Genomic DNA, 18,314 nt, shown 5'->3' with positions numbered 1-18,314 from the left:
ACTGGCAATGGCCATGCTCAAAATGGTATATTTTATGTGCCACCTGCACAGGAGCCAGTTCGGCGGCACTGGCAACAACCTCACTCGAATGTCTTTTCACGTGCCAGGAAGGCAACGCTGGTAACGATTACATTCAAATGGTGCTATTGAGCGTAATTGTTACCAGCGTCATGGAATTGAAAATTATTTTTATGCATTTGTGTACATTTAAACTAATTAAATATTATTTTACAGAATAAAAGAATTAAAATTTCTTTGATTAAAACCCTTTCTAACATGGAAGTATCCAAAGAGCATTTGAGGCACATAATGCTTTATGAGTACAAAAAAGGAAACTCTGCAGCCAAAGTGACTCGAAACATACACTCAGTTTATGGGAAAGAATGCTTGAATGAAAGAACTTGCAGAAGATGGTTTGCAAAATTCAGATGTGAAGATTTCTGCCTATTTCTCTCTATCTGGTGGGATTTCAAAGGAGTAATTCACTTTGAATTGTTATCACCTAATGCAACAATCAATGCTCAAGTCTACTGTCAGCAATTAGAGCGTTTGAACCAAGTTTTGAAGAAAAAAAGACCAGCTTTAGTGAATTGAAAAGGAGTCATGTTTTATCAGGACAATGCGTGACCCCACACTGCAGAGATCACATCACAGAAAATCGAAGAGCTTGGTTGGGAAAAAATTCTTCATCCACCTTATTCTCCCAACCTTGCTCCTTCGGACCACCATTTGTTTTGTAGTTTACAGAATCATTTGGGTGACATCACTTTCGCAAGCCAGGAGAAGGTTGAAACTGACATTTCAGAGTTCTTCGCTTTGAAACCAAGAGTTTTACATTGATGGGATTAAAAAACTTGTAAATAGATGGAAGGAAGTCATAGATAATCAGGGAAAGTACATTGATGATTAAATTTCAATTATAACATTTGATCACTTGTTTTCTTTATTCAAAATTCGGACAGAAGTTATGGGATGACCTGATACAAACACGTGTGATTGGATTTGGATAATGAAAACACTTGAGATTATGTAGGATTATTGCTGTTTAACTCTGTCATTCTGCTAATGTTTTATGAAAGATAATGCGTAATGCAACAATTAAAGACTATTTATTTATTTATTTATTTATAAGGAAATAAAAGTTTTTGTATAGCAAGCCTACCATTCATTGAAGATATGTTTAAACATGCTCAACACTTATGTCATCATCATCAGTTTCTTTTAATGTCCACTTTTACATGCAAGCACAGGTCAAGCAAAACTTGTTGAAACAGATTGTTTTCAGCCAAATGCTCCTCTTGTTTCTAACCCTCATTTGTTTCTAAGCATTGTAATATTTCCCCCCTGTTCTTTGAACACCAAACAGTTCAGGCATTTTATAGAAAATAAAGTCCAGTGAAGGCAAAAAATTTGAAAGATTTGTATGAACAATGACTTTGTATTCGGTCAGTGTGTAAAAATCATGGCAAAAGGAAGATATAGACACACACACACATACATTTACATACCCTCATACATTTGATACTATAGGCTTCTTTTGGTTTCTCTCTACCACTTAACTCACAATACATTGTTTGGCCTGAAACTATATAGTAGTAGACATTTTCCCTAAGAGTTATGCAGTGGGACTGAACTCAGAACCGTGTGTATGAAGTGAACTTCTTAACCATACAGCTCTTGCCTGTGCCTTCCTAATCACACAGCCATATGTACACCGGCATACATACACATTAGCAAGCCAAGCAAAAACAGGTTAATTAAAAAACGTAATTAGGAAGAGAATTGTTTTAGATGAAATGCAGTTTGGATTTTTGACCTTGCCTCCATCCCAAAGTTGACCTTGGCTGGATTTGGCTCAGGACACAGATAGCCAGAACAAATACTGCAAAGTATTTTGTCCTACACTCTAATGATTTTGCCAGTTCACTGTCTTATACCATCATCATCATTGTCATCATTGTCATTTAGCATGGGTCAGATGAAATTTGTCGAGGCAGATTTTCTACAGTTGGATGCCCTTCTTGTTGCCAACCTTGTCTCCAAACAGGGTAATAGTACCCCATACCCTGATATACATTTTCATGGAAGACTAGAAACAAACATCTCTTGCATGACATTGATGCTCGTTTACAATCATGATGTTAAGACAGGGTACACACAATCATATGCACATGCACACATATGTACATAGGCACATACCTACACATATATGATGAGTTTCTTTCAGTTTGCTTCTACCAAAACCATCCACAAGGCTTTGGTTGACCCAAGGCAGAAGACACTTGCCCAAGGTGCCATGCAGTGGGACTGAACCTACATAAATACATATAGAAATAGGAATATTGGTTGGTTCTGCTTGTTTCTTTCTACCTTAGTGATTTGACAATTGCCTATAACTGGATATTTTACTTTAGTTTTCTGTGTTTTGCTAGAAAATTGTTTCTTTTTTTATATTTCCTTTTACCTGAAAAGTTAATTTGTTTGAGTGCTGAGCTTAAACCAGATTACTACTGGCCTACACTTATTTACGTAATAATGAAAATCTGCTATTTTGCTGAAGAAATGTTAATCTCCTCTACTGCTGTATTATGTTTGCTGGAACATTTGCATTGCAAAGGTGATCTTTTCTAAAGCTGTTCAGCCTTGATCAATTTCATTCACTTAATGACTTTGGCAATATGTCTAGATGATGCAAGCTTCATTTATCTTTCTCATAAAAAAAAAAAAAAAATCAATTTAATGTTTTTATTTTCATTTTTCTTTTCTTGCACGTCATTTAAAAAGTTTTTGCTAAACCTTTTCTTTATTATTGAATTTCTGTCTGCTGTTATATAATCAGCTACTAGAATTAGAACTGAATAACTTAAATTTATTTAAAGGTTTATCATCAATTCATATAACAATGGTATTTTTTTTTATTTCATGCAATGCTAAGCAAGCACACTGAAATAGTAGTTCCTTGGTTAAGTTTAAGTAAGGTCAAAATTTAATATTCTTAGTAGAAGCAGGAAATGGTAGATTTTACATTAATACTTTTTGAAACTATAAATCTAATAAGTAGACTGCTTAACTGCTTCAGTCCATCAGCAATATAATAAAAAACTTAAAGAGGTTTAGTAAAATATCTAACTTTATCTCTTTCTTGTTGTTTAGTTAGAAGTTAACTCTGATTGAGCAAACATCCTGCAGGGGCCATTAAATCTTTTTAGCGCTATCTAAGGCTTCATTATCTCAAGTGTACTTGAGCTTTTTACAGAATGGTAGGCTGTTATTCAAGTGATATTTAGCTGCAGTTTCTTGTAAGTAGAGTGATTATGTAGAGATTTTCATATCTTGCTAGTGTTGACCATCTATTCATGTTGGAATGAGATTTGGGAATGATTTAATTTCAGTATGATAGGTTGATATTAAAAGAGTTAATTATCCTTTTCATTAAGGTGTTAGTGATGTAATGGTTAAGATTGAGTCATAAACTTGATTTTCCTGATTACTTTTTAATTGTGCTTGTGTCATATTGAAAATTGTGATTCTAACTTATTTGAATATACAGTAGAACCTTGCAGTGCACCACTGTGTGAATAATTTGCTGTATGAGCCAAGGCTTGTGTGAATTTTTGTCTTGAAGTATGAGTGGAAATCCCTTAGTATGAGTGAGTTTCATACAAGTGACTGCTAGCTTGGCCTTGAGCTTGTACACATTCACCCAATAAGCGCAACCTCCACTTGCTCTGTTCATGTGTTTATCTCAATGTAGCAGCAACCCTGTTGTGTTTTACCCAGTTTTTTTTTTAGTTTTGTGAATTTTTTTTTTTTGCTGCTATTTTATAATAATTAGTTATGTTAGCCACACGTCCTAAGAAGGTTAGTGCAAAGGACAGTGCTAAGAAGAAAAGAACTGGTTACAATAGAATTGAAGAAGGAAATCTTTGATAAACATGAAAGAGGAGTGTGTGTTGTGGACAAAGCACATCGACGATCTGCACCATTCTGTCAGCTCATCACAGCTGATGGGTACATTGTATAATTGGTATTCAACTGTGATGAAACTGGCCTTTTTGGGACAAAAATGCCCAGAAGAACCTATATAATTGCAGAGGAGAAGAAAATGCCAGGCCACAAGCCTATGAAAGACAGGCCAACTTTTACCCATTGTGCCAATGTGAGTGGAGATTTGAAGATTAAGTTGCTCCTTGTATACCATTCTGAAAACCCATGAACATTCAAGTCGCACAAGGAAGGCAAACGTTAAAGCCTGGGTCATCAGGCAATTCTTCATTGATTGGGTCAACCTTATCTTTGGACCAGCAGTAAAGAAGTACCTTCTGGAGAGCAATCTTCCTCTCAAGGCGCTCCTCATCCTTGACAATGCTCCTGTTCACACTCCTAACTTCAAAGATGATATCCTGGATGAATTTAAATTCATAAAAGTTGTTTACCTTTCACGCAACACCATCCCTTTCTTGCAGTCCTTGGAACCAACAGGTGATTTCTAATTTTAAGAAATTGTACACCAAACACCTGTTTTGTCAGTGCTTTGAAGTTATGGAAAATACAAATCTAACCCTTCATGAGTTTTAGGAGCACGATAACATTGTTAACTACCTGAAAATCATTGATATAGCCTGAGTGGGTGTAATGAGGAGAATACTGAATTCTGCATGGAGGAAACTGTGGCCTGAGGGCATATCTGAAAGAGACTTCGAGAGGTTTGAGTCTGTGTCACCTGTAGTTGAGGAGATAGTGTCTCTAGGCATGTCCATGTGCTTCGAGATTGATGATGGGAGATGTTAACAATCTCTTCAAGGAACACTCAGAGGAGCTGATGACAGATGAACTCCTGCAGCTTCAAGAGCAGCAGCATTCAGATTCAGTGGAAAAGATTGGTTCCCTGGAGGAGGACAGTGTAATGGAGAAGGCTGTCTCTGTGAGTGATATAAAGGCAGTGTTAGCAAAGTGATAGTGTGTTTCTGAATTTGTAGAAAAAAATCATCCTGAGAAAATATCTACAGGTCGTGCAGCTGCTTTATTTAATGACATTGCTCTGGTGCATTTTCATAACACTTTGAAAGGCAGGAAAAAGCAGACTTCTCTTGATATGTTTCTAATGAAATGAGCTGCAAGTGTGAAAAGTGAAGTGTCCAAAAAGTCTAGATTAAGTGAAGTGAGAGAGAATGTTCTTACTGAAGTCTTAATGGAAGAAGATTCTCCTTCCAAATAATAATCCACCTCCTCCCTGCTCCATTGTCTTGCTTGTGCAAAAATTGTCCCATCTTTAAAGTAATTAAATTAATAAAATCAGTTTACATATTTCCTTTGCATTCTCTTTTATTATGTTTTAATAATTGTCATTTTCTTTGTAACTTCACCTTCCCTGTTTTAAGACCCATAAAAAATGATTTTGGGTAGAATTTGGGGTTGGAACAGATTAATTATATTTTGATTAATTTCAATTTGTAAAACTAAATTGTAAAACAAGCCCAGTCATGGAATGAATTAAACTTGTACTGCAAAGTATCACTGTACTATAAAACTGTAGAAAAGGTGTAATAATCTCACTTTGCAATAAAGGTTTGATCGGAATGAACGAAACCTTTTGTTTTAATTAGTGAGTTGAAACTGATACTGAAACATCATTAAAATTTCAGGTAAATGGTTTAAGTCAAAGATACTTTGGTTAAGCTAATGATACTCATTACAAACGAGTGTTCATTAGTGTTTATAATTGCTAGTTAAACGTTAAAGAAACATGCAATCCACTCTTCATTAAGGTATCCACTGGCAACTATGTAAATTAAACCATCAAAAATGGATATATTTTGGTTTCAAGGCTGGTTCTTGTTGACTGTTCTTGGTGTGTCTCTAGTAAAATAAAATATATTAATAGATGTTAAATGATTTTCTTATAGCAAGCTTTTAAGTCATAGATGAACTATTCTTTTATATAATATATATAAAAAAATATGTTAGCTGTGCTAAAGGATTGCTTGTTAACTAATATTCATTTAGAGTTAATGTATCTTCCGCTATTTCATCTATTGTGTTTAATTGCTATTAACGATTACCATCTTACTATGTTTATTTCTTTTTTCCCTCTTTTTGTTATACATTTATCTGAAATGTGCAACTAATTAATTACAGTCTGGGTTCTCTGGTCAGACTCGTTTTGATAATCAATTTTTATTTTGTTTTTTTTTTTGTCAATTTTTATAAAGTGTTTTTATTATGAAAGCCTTTATGTTGTTTATACCAACCAAGTATGAAATAAAAGATATTTGTTAAATAGGTTCCTAGATTATGGATAATTGTTATTAAACTGATATAATTAAGGCATGATACTGTTCAAGTACTTGGGTCAAACACTGGTTCCTTCTATGCTTTACTGCAGACATTGACTTCCAGAGGCTCTGATATGGATTTATCCATATTAATATTGTAGCAGTTTAGAAGGACCTGCAAAGGTTATGGGCATTGCTTCTCCACCTCCGACTATCTTAAATATATGTATTTGAACTAGAGCTGAGTGCTTATGAAGTTTGTTTCTCAATCATGTGCCCAGGGCAAGTGTCTTCAGTCCAGCTAATGCCTTGTGAGTGAATTTGGTAGGCAGAAACTGAAAGAAGCCCATTGTGTCTGTGTCTCCTTATCTTGACAATGCATGATAGTTGTAAGCAAGCACCACCATCATAAAAGTCGTGCCATTCATTTTCAGTCTTCTGTGAAAAACATGTATGGCCTTGAGAAATACATATATCACTGTGCTTGGGAATAGGTGTGTGCTGATGACAGGAAGGACATCTTTCTGTAGAAAACCTGCCTCAACCTTTTGATGTCCATTTTTCTATGTAAGCATGGAAAAGTGGACATTAAATTGAAATGGTATATAACATGCGCAAAAAAAAAAGCAAAATACTACGCCCCTCGCAACCTATTGCAGTGTTGTGGTCATAAGGTGTAGACTAGTGGTTCCCAACCCCTTTACTACCAAGGACCCCTATTATTTAAATGAGTTTTCCCATGGACCCCAGGATATTGAAAGGTCTGTCAGCTTAACATGTTCATGGACACCCCCCCCCCTCCCAGTAATGCCTTTGCGGACCATAGGTTGTCTACACTGATGTAGACAAATGAATGGTGCACATACATGAGGTAGTGTATTGTGAACATGAGGTGTAGTTAGAGACAGTGTGAACATGCAGAAAATATAAGCAAAAAGATCAATGAAAAATATGATTGGTGGAGGGGAACAGATTTTTGTTTCCGTGTTTATCTAATGTTCTTATTGTTTTTAATTTTGAAAGTTTTTTTTTTTTAATAATTGTTTCATAACAACTTCCATAACATGTAACATAAGATTGTTTATACAGATATTTTTATTTTTAGCTATGTCACTGTTAATGAAATTATGTAGATACTTATATGCTCTAGTTGAAATAGAAGGAAGTTTCTTTCATTAAGTTTTCTGTCAGCTCATATTTCATGGTTATTTGGATTTTCCAACATTTGTTTTTTCCTATTCAGTGCTCCCAACCTATTTTTGGTATTTATTCATATCATGTATTGAATACTAAATATGAAAATAGTCCACATTTATTGAACTCTCTCTCACCAATGTTGGTTTACGTTTCAGTAATTTAGTGGTTTGGCAAAAAAGACATAGAATAAATATCAAGCTTAAAAAAAGACATAATTACTGTTCATCTCTGACTAAAACCCTTCAAGATGGTGCTCCAAAATGACTACAGTCCAGTGACTGAAACATGTAAAAGATATATTTTTGTTCATTCATTCACTTTTTTTTGTGCCTGTTTTTCCATGCTTGCATGAGTTGGACAAATATGTTGATTTAATCATCATCATCATCATCATCATCGTCGTTTAACGTCCGCTTTCCATGCTAGCATGGGTTTGACGATTTGACTGAGGACTGGTGAAACCGGATGGCAACACCAGGCTCCAATCTAATTTGGCAGAGTTTCTACAGCTGGATGCCATTCCTAACGCCAACCACTCAGAGTGTAGTGGGTGCTTTTACGTGTCACCCGCACGAAAACGGCCACGCTCGAAATGGTGTCTTTTATGTGCCACCTGCGCAAGCCAGTCCAGGGGCACTGGCAACGATCTCACTTGAAAATCCTATGGGAGCCAGTCAGGCGGTACTGGCAATGGCCACGCTCAAAATGGTGCATCTCATGTGCCACCCGCACAAGAGCCAGTCCAGGGGCACTGGCAACGATCTTACTTGGCTTGCCGGGTCTTCTCACGCACAGCACATTTCCAAAGGTCTCGGTCAGTAGTCATCGCCTCGGTGAGGCCCAATGTACGAAGGTCTTGCCTCACCACTTCAGCCCAGGTCTTCCTGGGCCTACCTCTTCCACGGGTTCCCTCAACTGTTAGGGTGTGGCACTTTTTCACGCAGCTATCCTCATCCATTCTCACCACATGTCCATACCAGCGCAATCGTAATAAATAATACGTATTCCTCTCACTTATATGTACTATTCATTATATTACATATTCTTCAAAACCAAATTTTATGAAGCATTCAACAAAAGAGAAACTTAGAATGATTAAATTTTCAATATCAAATTTATTAGATTAAAAAGAAATAAAATGAAATTAAAAAAGATTATAAATCACTGGAACTTGTATCAATCTCCTTGATGAAGACAAATATAGTTCCAGTGGAATTTGAACTCTTAATGGAGAAGAATGTGTTCTATATTCTCAGCCATTTTCAGTGCTCTACTTCATTTAAACAATGATTAATAACCACTGTAAACAAAGTGACAGCAATGGACCCGCTACTTTCTTCTTGTTTTGACTATTCACCCTATTTAAATAGTGTATCCTATGGAGGATTTTCACTTTCTTTTCTTTATTGATCTGTTTATTAATGCTCCTTCCTCAATGTTAAGCTCTTGTTTTTTTTTGGTTTCTTCCTGCTTATCTTTTCTGTACTGATTTTCCTTTTGTTAAGACTTGGCCATTTCCTCTTGATAACCCTGTTTACTCACAACAGTTGGAGAATATTTATACTATGATTGATATTCATTACACTATGCAGTATACATTATTTACATTTGATGGATATTTGTCCTCATTTTGTTTGTTGTTAACTATTCCATATGCCCACGGGAATATGGCGTAGTGATTAAGAGTGCAGGCTACTAACCCTAAGATTCCGAGTTCGATTCCTGGCAGTGACCTGGATAATAATATCGAAAAATACCTTAGGAATGAAAACCCAGGTTCAAAATTTCCTCAAGACACCTGATGAAGGCTGGAGGGTATATCAGCCGAAATGTGTTAACAACAAACAAGATGAGGACAAATATCTGTCAAATGTAAATAATGTACATAATTTGTCATCTCTTAAATATACAACTGTACCATGCAATATGTGGTATAATCTACTGTTCTTTTGCTGATTTAATTTAAACTGTGATCATACTGGGGCACCACTTTTGAAGGTTTTTAGTCAATCATATCAATCCTACTAACTCAGTTGACCATTTCTTTTATCAACCTCTAGATAATGAATTGCTAAATTTGTGTTTTCAAATTAACACCTACCTATTTGTGTATATATATATATATGTATGTGTGTCTGTGTATAGCCATATCATCATCATTGTTTTAACATCTACTTTTCATGTATATGTGTCAAACAGAATTCATTGGGGTAGATTTTCTATGGCTGGATGCTCTTTCTGTCACTAATCCTCACCTGTTTCTATGTAAGGTAATATAAGGTAATATAGTCTGCTTTGGTTGGACATGTTTTTATGGAAGATTAGAAACAAAAGACACCACATTTATGGCTGACATTGTTTACAAGTATTGCACAGACACACATGCATGCAATGGGCTTCTTGAGTTTCCATCTGACAAATCTACTCAGAAGGCTTAGGTAGACTTGTGGCTATAGGTAGGCTTAGGTAGACTTGAGGCTATAGACCTTTGCCCAAGTTCACATGCATTGAGACTGAACCTAAAACCAGGTAGTTGGGAAGCCACACAGTCATGCCTGTGTTTAGTGCATGCATGCATGCATGCACACACACTTTTTTTTCTTGAAGATTGTTTTCCCAACTTTTGTTTCATGGTTCATGACAAGTACTATTTTTCACCAAGGCAGTACTGCATTCTATGCATAACAGAATGTTTATAAACTGTTTCCAACTTGTCACACATCTATACCAAGTCTAAGAAGACACAAAATTGTGATAGACCAGTTTCTGCGTATGCTTTCTTAACTTCAATTTGCTGCAAAACTAAACTTCACAGCCAAGTTATGGGTATTTATCTATTTTACTAAGTCAGAAGAAACAGAACAGTCCTGTGCAGGCTCTCCTAGATTTGAATTAACCTAGATAATAGAATTTGTAACTTTTATATATATAAGATGGTTGAGTGAAGCTAATGAAGTTATTTAGTGTAAATGTTTTTAGGTTACTGATTCATTGGAAAACATAAGAAGAGAAAAAAGTGGTTTTATGAATTATCGCCATGGTAAAAATGAAAGAAACAGTTTTAATGTGTGTCATTATAGGTGAATGTAGTATGATCAATAAGTTTAACCCTTTCGTTACCATATTTATTTTGAGATGCTCTGTGTTTCTTTCAATTAATTTTAAATGTAACTAAGAATTTAGTAAAATAATTTAAGTTACCATTAAGCTAGTGTTAGGAACATAAATTGTGACTAAGGTTTGGTGGAAGATTTTAATTCAAAACTTATGAGAACAAGACATTTGTACTACAGTGCCAGAGGTGGTCTCAGCCAGATTGGTATCGAAAGAGTTAAGGAAGTAGTGACCATCCTTGTCGTTGTAAAAAGGAGAGAACACCCAAATAGCTAGAATGTGTTGTTGTGGAAATGTCTGTTCATCAGGTAGTTTTCCTTTTTCTTTTCCTGAGACATTGGTACTTGATTGGTAGGTACAGCATTCCAGATGTATGCATGGTACTATATTGTCTGGTGTGTGTTTAATCAACAATTATTTATTTTCTGTAGTATTTTATCATCATCACCATCATCTAACATCCATGCTCCATGTTGGCATGGGTTGGACAGTTTGACAGTAACTGATGTGTCCAATGACAATGTCTGCTTGGTGTTGCTTTTATGGCTGGATGCTCTTCCTAATGCCAACCACTTAGTGTGGACTGGGTGCTATTTTTGTACCACCAGCACTATTGAGGTTGCCCTGCAGTTTGCAGGACTATAAGTCCTGGGGTAGGTGGTGCGGGTCAGCTTCATAAATCAAAACCTTTTCTGTGTATGAGAATTGTGTTTGGCTACCATGCAAAGTGTTCAAATTGTAAGATCAGTATTAGTGAGGAATGTGATGCTTTTTATCTGTGAGTTGTTCATGAGTAGTGAGAAAGTAATTTTGCATGTTCACTTTTTAGGTTTTAGAGTGTGGCTCAAATGTTAACCTTGAATTGAAGGATGTTTGGCAGGATATCCTTGTCTAGCAGAAGTTTCTGAAGCTTGTGGGTAATGTCTCATTCTGGTTCAGCTCTGTGTCTCTAATCTTTTCTTTTAGGTGATAGCTTTCCTGATAATTTCTTTCTTAGTAACCATATTCATCCACCAGTTAAGTTCTCTATTCATTGTCTCTTTTATTTTGACTCCAACCAGTTATCTTCTCTCAGAACCAGGTACTATTTTAGTGGTTTTTGTTAATCCCATGCTCAAATCAACTTACCAGCATAGTTCAGATTCTCATAGCTGATAAATTGCTCTGTTCATTTGAAGACATCCAGATTAAAATGATACTTTCTAGTACTTTTAGAACATTATTTGGTGTTTAGTAATTTGCTCAAAATAAATTTATATTAACAAAGAAAAAAGGCTTAGATGCATGATCTCTACCCATCTAACATTGATTATGCTAAACTATCGAAGATAACATATCATTCTTTCACTCACTTTCTTCTGTTTTTTTTTTTGTCTTGTAGAGTTCACTGGAGTACATAACTTTTGCTGCCATATCAAAAATGATTGCTGCTGCAGCAACATATCCATACCAAGTTGTTCGATCACGGCTTCAAGACCAACATGCATCCTATGTGAGTTGTAGAGACGTCATAGAAAAAACATGGAGGTAAGCCACTATTTCTTTTCTGGAGGAACTTGCAAGTGTCTCTCTTTCTTTCTTTTTTTCATTCTTTTGCCTCTTCATTTCATGGGGGTGGGGAAGGACCTGTGTAGTCATTTTTTTGTATCTTACATTCACACAAAGATGTAAAAATAATATTCATTTATATGGTCTAATTTGATGTTTGTAAATTTTTTTTGATAAAAAAAAAATGAATTTTCATTTTTATGGCTGATAAGGTGTTGATAGTTAATCATGTCATGTCAATGTGTTTTATGGCCATGACATGTAACTCGCAAATGAGTTGAGTGCAAGCACGACTGTGGTTAAGAAGTTTGCTTCACAATCACATGGTTTTGGATTTTGTTATCCTGCACAATGCCTTGGGTTAGTGTCTTCTTCCACAGCCTTGGGTTGGCTAATACTTTGTCTGTGGGAGGACTGAAGATAGACCGTAGCTGTGGAAACCCATCATATATATGAATGTGTGTGTGTGTTAGTCCGTATGTCCATGTCCTTTGCTGTTGTATATTGACTCTAAAGGATCTAAACATTGGCAAGAAAACTGAAAAACCAATGCACTTCATATAGATTCTCTTGTGATGTTGTATATAGTTATATACACCCATGTCATTTTGGTTTTAGAAATAGTTTTGAAAGTCTGCAAACAGTGATTACAATGTAGGTAGCTAATTTATATTTGAGAGACTTCATGAGAACAAAGTTTACAGTGGTTATTAATTATTGTTTAAATGAAGTAGAGCACTGAAAATGGCTGAGAATATAGAACACTAGAATGAATGGATTTCATGACTTAGTTTCATTCTTTTCCATTCAGAGTTCAAATTCCACTGGAGCTATATTTGTCTTCATCAAGGAGATTGATTAAAATAAGTTCCAGTGATTTATAATGGTGTCGATCTCTGTAGGCTTTACCTCTTGTCTTTACTTGAATGTCCTCTTTTATAAAGAAATAACTGACTGATTGCCAGGGTGGATATTGAAATCCATTTATCATTTTATGGGAAAAAAAAATCAACTTTCAAATCTTTTTAATTTTTAAAAATAAATTTATTCATAAATTTGATATTGAAAATTTAATCATTCAAAGTTTCTCTTTTGTTGAACGCGTCATAAAATTTGGGTTTTGAAGTGTATCTAATGTAAAGAATAGTACATGTGAGAGGATTGGGTATTGTTTATTACATTAATGTTGATTTGATTTCAGATTGTAGTATGAAGTGTGTTTGTGAAGATAGCTGATGAATTAGGTCAAGGAGAGAGAAACTGAGATTGTGTTAGGCATAATTAAACATGTCACATTTTACCTTCATGTAGATTATCCTCAACCCAATAACAGGAGCAAAAATTATATAGTTATATTTAAAAAGAAGAAATTTATAAAGATATTTTTTTTGCTACTTAAGTTATTTATGTGTAATTTAAGCAATACAAATTGTATAATTATGTGATTCAAGCAACTCAAATTATGTATATGTGTAGGAAAGATATGAGGCCTAGCAGTTAGCGTGTTAGGCCCACAATCATGGTCATGGATTTGATTCCTGAGCCAGATGGAGCATTTCTCATTGCTTGTTGTCTACTCTGCTGAAAATGATTACCAGTTGGCTATTGGTGAAGTCTCCTCTGACCTCTTATGCTCTAATGGGTTAAGTGTGAGGGGCCTAAGAGAGTGCTTGTGTCTAAATAGGCACCTAAAACAATTAGTGAAAGCATGATGCAAGTTACGATCATACAGCTAAACATTTTATTTTCATGTAGATCCTTAAAATAGCATTGGCTTAACAGTAAACAGTTGTAGATTTTTTGAGTAAAATTAAACAAAAATATCTTAAGTATTTCTGTTCTTTTTTCCTTAGTTATTTTGAATAAGGCATTGAATAGTTAAGTATTTGTGAAATTTCACTACTCATTAAGGTTCATTCTTGGAATGAAGTGGTGAAAGCTGACCTGAAGATTTTACATCCCATGGCTTGAGAATATTTTAATGAATCTGCATTTCTTCTAGTAATGCTAAACTTGGCTGTATATTCTAATTATCTTTCAAAATAATTTTGCTTTTGGAGGTGTTTAATTAAGACATTTTTTTATTGATATGTTTAGAATATAATTGTCAGTTTTTATTAGAATTTTAATTAGTAACATGAATGGTCTTGGGTGTGATGATATTATTGGGGGAAAATAGAAATAAAAGTTACGCTCATTAAGCAGTATAAGCTGTTGTAGTAAGTTTAATATTTGCTAAAATATATTTCCTTTGTTGGAATATATTTTAAAACTGTTCATATACTATTTGATATTTTGCTATTATGTGTGATGTGGGTTAAATTATTTTGTGTTAATCTCTGTTAATGATGTCAACTTTACATCTCATAAGCCAACCTAAATGTACTTTACATTTGTCTCACCATATAATTAGAGATTGTGTTAAAGTGTCAATTGGTAGGTTTAGTTTAAAAATGTCAGACAGTAGGATATTTATAAAAAGTGATGTTTTCGAAATGTAATTTTAATTTAATGTTTTATATATGATTTAAGAAATTGTATCATTTTTAGTTTAAAATCTACTGATTTTAATGTAAGCATCAAATTTGAAAATACTTTCCCAAAACCTATCACCAATGTCTTGGTGTTTTATTGTTCTAAGATCAAATTCTGCTGAGATTGAACTTTTGCCTCTGGGATTTATAAAGTTAGTCTTAGTAAGGTGCAGGAGTTGATTCAGTCATCTGTGTAACCTGTTTACTATATTTTTTCTAAATGATTTTGTTTTAAATGTTTAAAAATTATTTATATAAATGAACAAATTCATATTGTGGTATTTATAATCAGTTTTCAGTATGAAATTAAGAAGCACCTACTAGAGACTGTTTATATTGTTTGCATTGTCTTGTTTGGCATGAACAAATGAAGTTGGCTATTTTTCCACATTTACCCTTAACATATCCTTAAGTAAGGGGTAAACTCTGTGATTATGTCTCTCCCAGGTTAAGATCTGAATAAGAATAAGCTGAAAGTCTTATTTAATGGTTGGGGTGATATATAAAGGCTGTAATACTTGAAATATTCTAGTGCCTTTCTTACTACTTCTATAAATGATTCTTCTATGTTGTGCAATATTCTTACAAGTGATTCTGGGTAAGGCTTCCCAAGGAGTCACTGGCTAGGGCACAGTAACCAACTCAGGTCAGTAGCCTAGTGTTGGAGGCCAAGATGTGTTTCAGGTAGAGTCATTCAGTTGTGACTAACAGCTTGGAAAGGAATGGTGCTGCTAAGCTAACTTGCTCATGATACATTCATGATGATGACAAGCAAACTAGAATCCATTCTGGATCAGTTGTCACCCAGATTAACATCAAAGAGTGGACAAACCTCAATTTTGCCAACTCATTATTGGGTAACAAAAGACAGAGAAGTGGCAAAATCTGGTTGTGATGTCATCACAAATACCCCAGTGATCACATGGTCAAGGGATAGGAAGAAAGGAAAGATTCTTACAATTCTAAACCATGTCCAATAGAGTTTTTCTTTTATTTTGGATGTTTGTGTAATTCAAAAGGAGAAATAGATTTTATTGTGAAATAAAAAATTTTAATTCCTAATTTTGTATAATCATGCAAAACTGACTGTGGGAATTATATATTTGATAGAGCAGAAAAAGTTTTCCTGACTCTGAACTGCAGAGACCCTATTTTTCTTGTAGAGATATAAGATTTTCCATGTGCTGCTAATTGTTGCTCTAAGGGTGACATAGCTCAAAAGTAATTTGTAAAACCTTGTTGTACAGGCTTTTTTTGATGGTGAGATACATAGAATTTATAACAACAGGAACAACAACAATAATAATGTGCTGCTTGCTTATTATTAAAAATTCACTTTAACTTGGTAACTTTTATAATTAAAATGCTTCAAGTACATCCTGCAGATCTTTCATATCTAAACAAATTCAGCAACACCAAAAAAACGTTTTTTTTTGTGCCTTTCATTGTGAGATAGAATGGAGGAATACAATAAAAAGATGAATGTGATTATAGCAATGAAACTATTATTGGATGAAATCTATCCATTGAAATATTGAGGGAGTATGACATGATGTTTGAGACTACTTTATGAAAATCTTAATCTTGGCAAAATTTGTTGAGGTATAAGAGTGTAAACATCAGTCAGAGTGTGTATTTAGCAAACACTTGTGCATGTATAGGAGAGTTGTGTGAATGCAAACATATACATTAAAAAAGATATTTGAGATAAAATATTAAAATCTTATGAGATATATTTTGTAACTCTAGTTACTGTTTTGTCAATTTATTTATCTTTCCACTTCAGTCTACTTTGGAATAGAACAGGTTTATTATATCTGTGCCTCTCACTGTGTCTTATCTGGGATTTCATTTCAGTTCAATTTGCTAATGTTATCTCTCTCTAGCATGCTTTGTACTTAAATTGTGTGAGAATTTATCTGTAGTTTTAGTTGCATGCAGTGAAGACTAACATGTTTTATGTTCTATAATTATTATTTATCATCAGTTGATACGAGATGTGTCCTTGTGTTTGTCACACTGCTGGTAAGCAATGCTATAACAATAATGATGACCAACTGAAAGAAAAGTCCTATGTCTTGTGGCTACAACAAAGTCAGTGGACATAAACGATGGGGTATCGGAATAAATGTCTTATATTCAGTACTTGACCCTTTAACATTCAAACCAGCCAGATCAAGCCTCTTACACCTACCTTGCAATGTTATTCTGAAAGTAAACAACCAATTATCAAAATCCTGAAGATGAGATAATATATGATTTCTTCAACGTAATGTGAATGAATAAGCATTACATTTGATTGAGTAATCTTAATACTAAAAGGTTGTCTAATACCTCTATTTTTTCTTAGAAAATTGTGTGGTTGATATGACTTTTTAACTTTTTGGAGTTGAGAAAACACTTCTCGGAATCTACTGCAGTCACTCCAGCTGTCTGCACTACTCTGTAAATTTCTGACTTTGTATCATTATGAGAAATAGAAAATTTATCAAGAATATAATGAAAGGGAACTGACATTTTCAATGGCAAGTGTATGCTATGATGTCAAATGTTTTTAAAGAATGTAAGTAGCTTGCTGACCAACCACATGGTTCTGGGTTCATTCACACTGCATGGCACCTTGGGCAAGTGTCTTCTACTGTAGCTTCGAGCCGACCAAAGCCTTGTGAGTGGATTTGGTAGATGGAAACTGAAAGAAGCCCGTCATATATATGTATATATGTATGTGTGTGTATATGTTTGTCCCCCCAACATCGCTTGACAACCGATGCTGGTGTGTTTACGTCACCGTAACTTAGCGGTTCGGCAAAAGAGACCGATAGAATAAGTACTAGGCTTCCAAAGAATAAGTCTTGGGGTCGACTTGATCGACTAAAGGCGGGCCTCCAGCATGGCCGCAGTCAAATGACTGAAACAAGTAAAAGAGAGTAAAGAGTAATGCAGTATTTATATTAAGTTTGTATTATGTTGTTGAAAAGTGTATTTCTTTTCTAATTTAACTGAAGTTTGTTATATCATCATTATAAATTATTCCTGAATTATTTATTTATAATGTAATCTTATTAATGGCCCTCCTCCCACCAAAAGAATGTGTATCAGCTACCATGGTTATGCATATAAACTATATATCATCATCATTTAATGTCCATTTTCCATGCTGGTGTGTGTTGGATGGTTTAATTGGGGTTGTTTTGGCAGGGTTTTTATTGCTGGATGCCCTTCCTAACACCAACCATCTTACAAAAGTTAAGCTCCAAAAGTTTTCATCATCATCATTTAATGTCTGCTTTCTATACAGGCATGGGTTGGACGGTTTGACATGGAACTGGCTAGCAGGGAGCTGTCCAGACTCCAGCTATCTGCTGTAGCATGGTTTCTACAGCTGGATGCCCTTCCTAATGCCAATGTATATACTTTAGTTGATTTGGTTGCTTTCTGTTTATCCTGTTACTCATTAACTTTTTGAAGTTTGAAAACAAAATGTGTATTATTGGGAAGGCAAATATAAGACCTATTTAATGTTGAATGTAATTGTTATCTTAAGCCTTACTTTTAGGATAACTCAATTTGTATGGAGACCTTAATATGTATCAAGGTATTAATTGCTCTTTATGATTGACTCTCTTAGAGTTACTGATTATAGCTT

At 34.6% G+C, this 18,314-nt stretch overlaps 1 protein-coding gene across 3 annotated transcripts in view; it reads left to right on the top strand.

Annotated features, from left to right (window-relative positions):
• The window catches only part of LOC106878287 (solute carrier family 25 member 32), a 103,588-nt gene that overhangs the window by 40,718 nt on the left and 44,556 nt on the right, over window positions 1-18,314 (top strand). For all 3 annotated transcript variants that reach the window (XM_014927464.3, XM_014927465.3, XM_052966606.2), the window contains exon 6: window positions 11,968-12,113. In XM_014927464.3, the coding sequence (XP_014782950.1) occupies window positions 11,968-12,113 (146 nt within the window). The remainder of the gene's footprint in view (window positions 1-11,967; window positions 12,114-18,314) is intronic.

This window comes from Octopus bimaculoides, chromosome 3, assembly GCF_046866305.1.
Source record: "Octopus bimaculoides isolate indiv1 chromosome 3, ASM4686630v1, whole genome shotgun sequence".
In the NCBI taxonomy this organism is placed as follows: Eukaryota; Metazoa; Mollusca; class Cephalopoda; order Octopoda; family Octopodidae; genus Octopus; species Octopus bimaculoides.
Note: the sequence above shows the minus strand (reverse complement) of the source record. Positions and strands in the feature narration are given on the sequence as shown.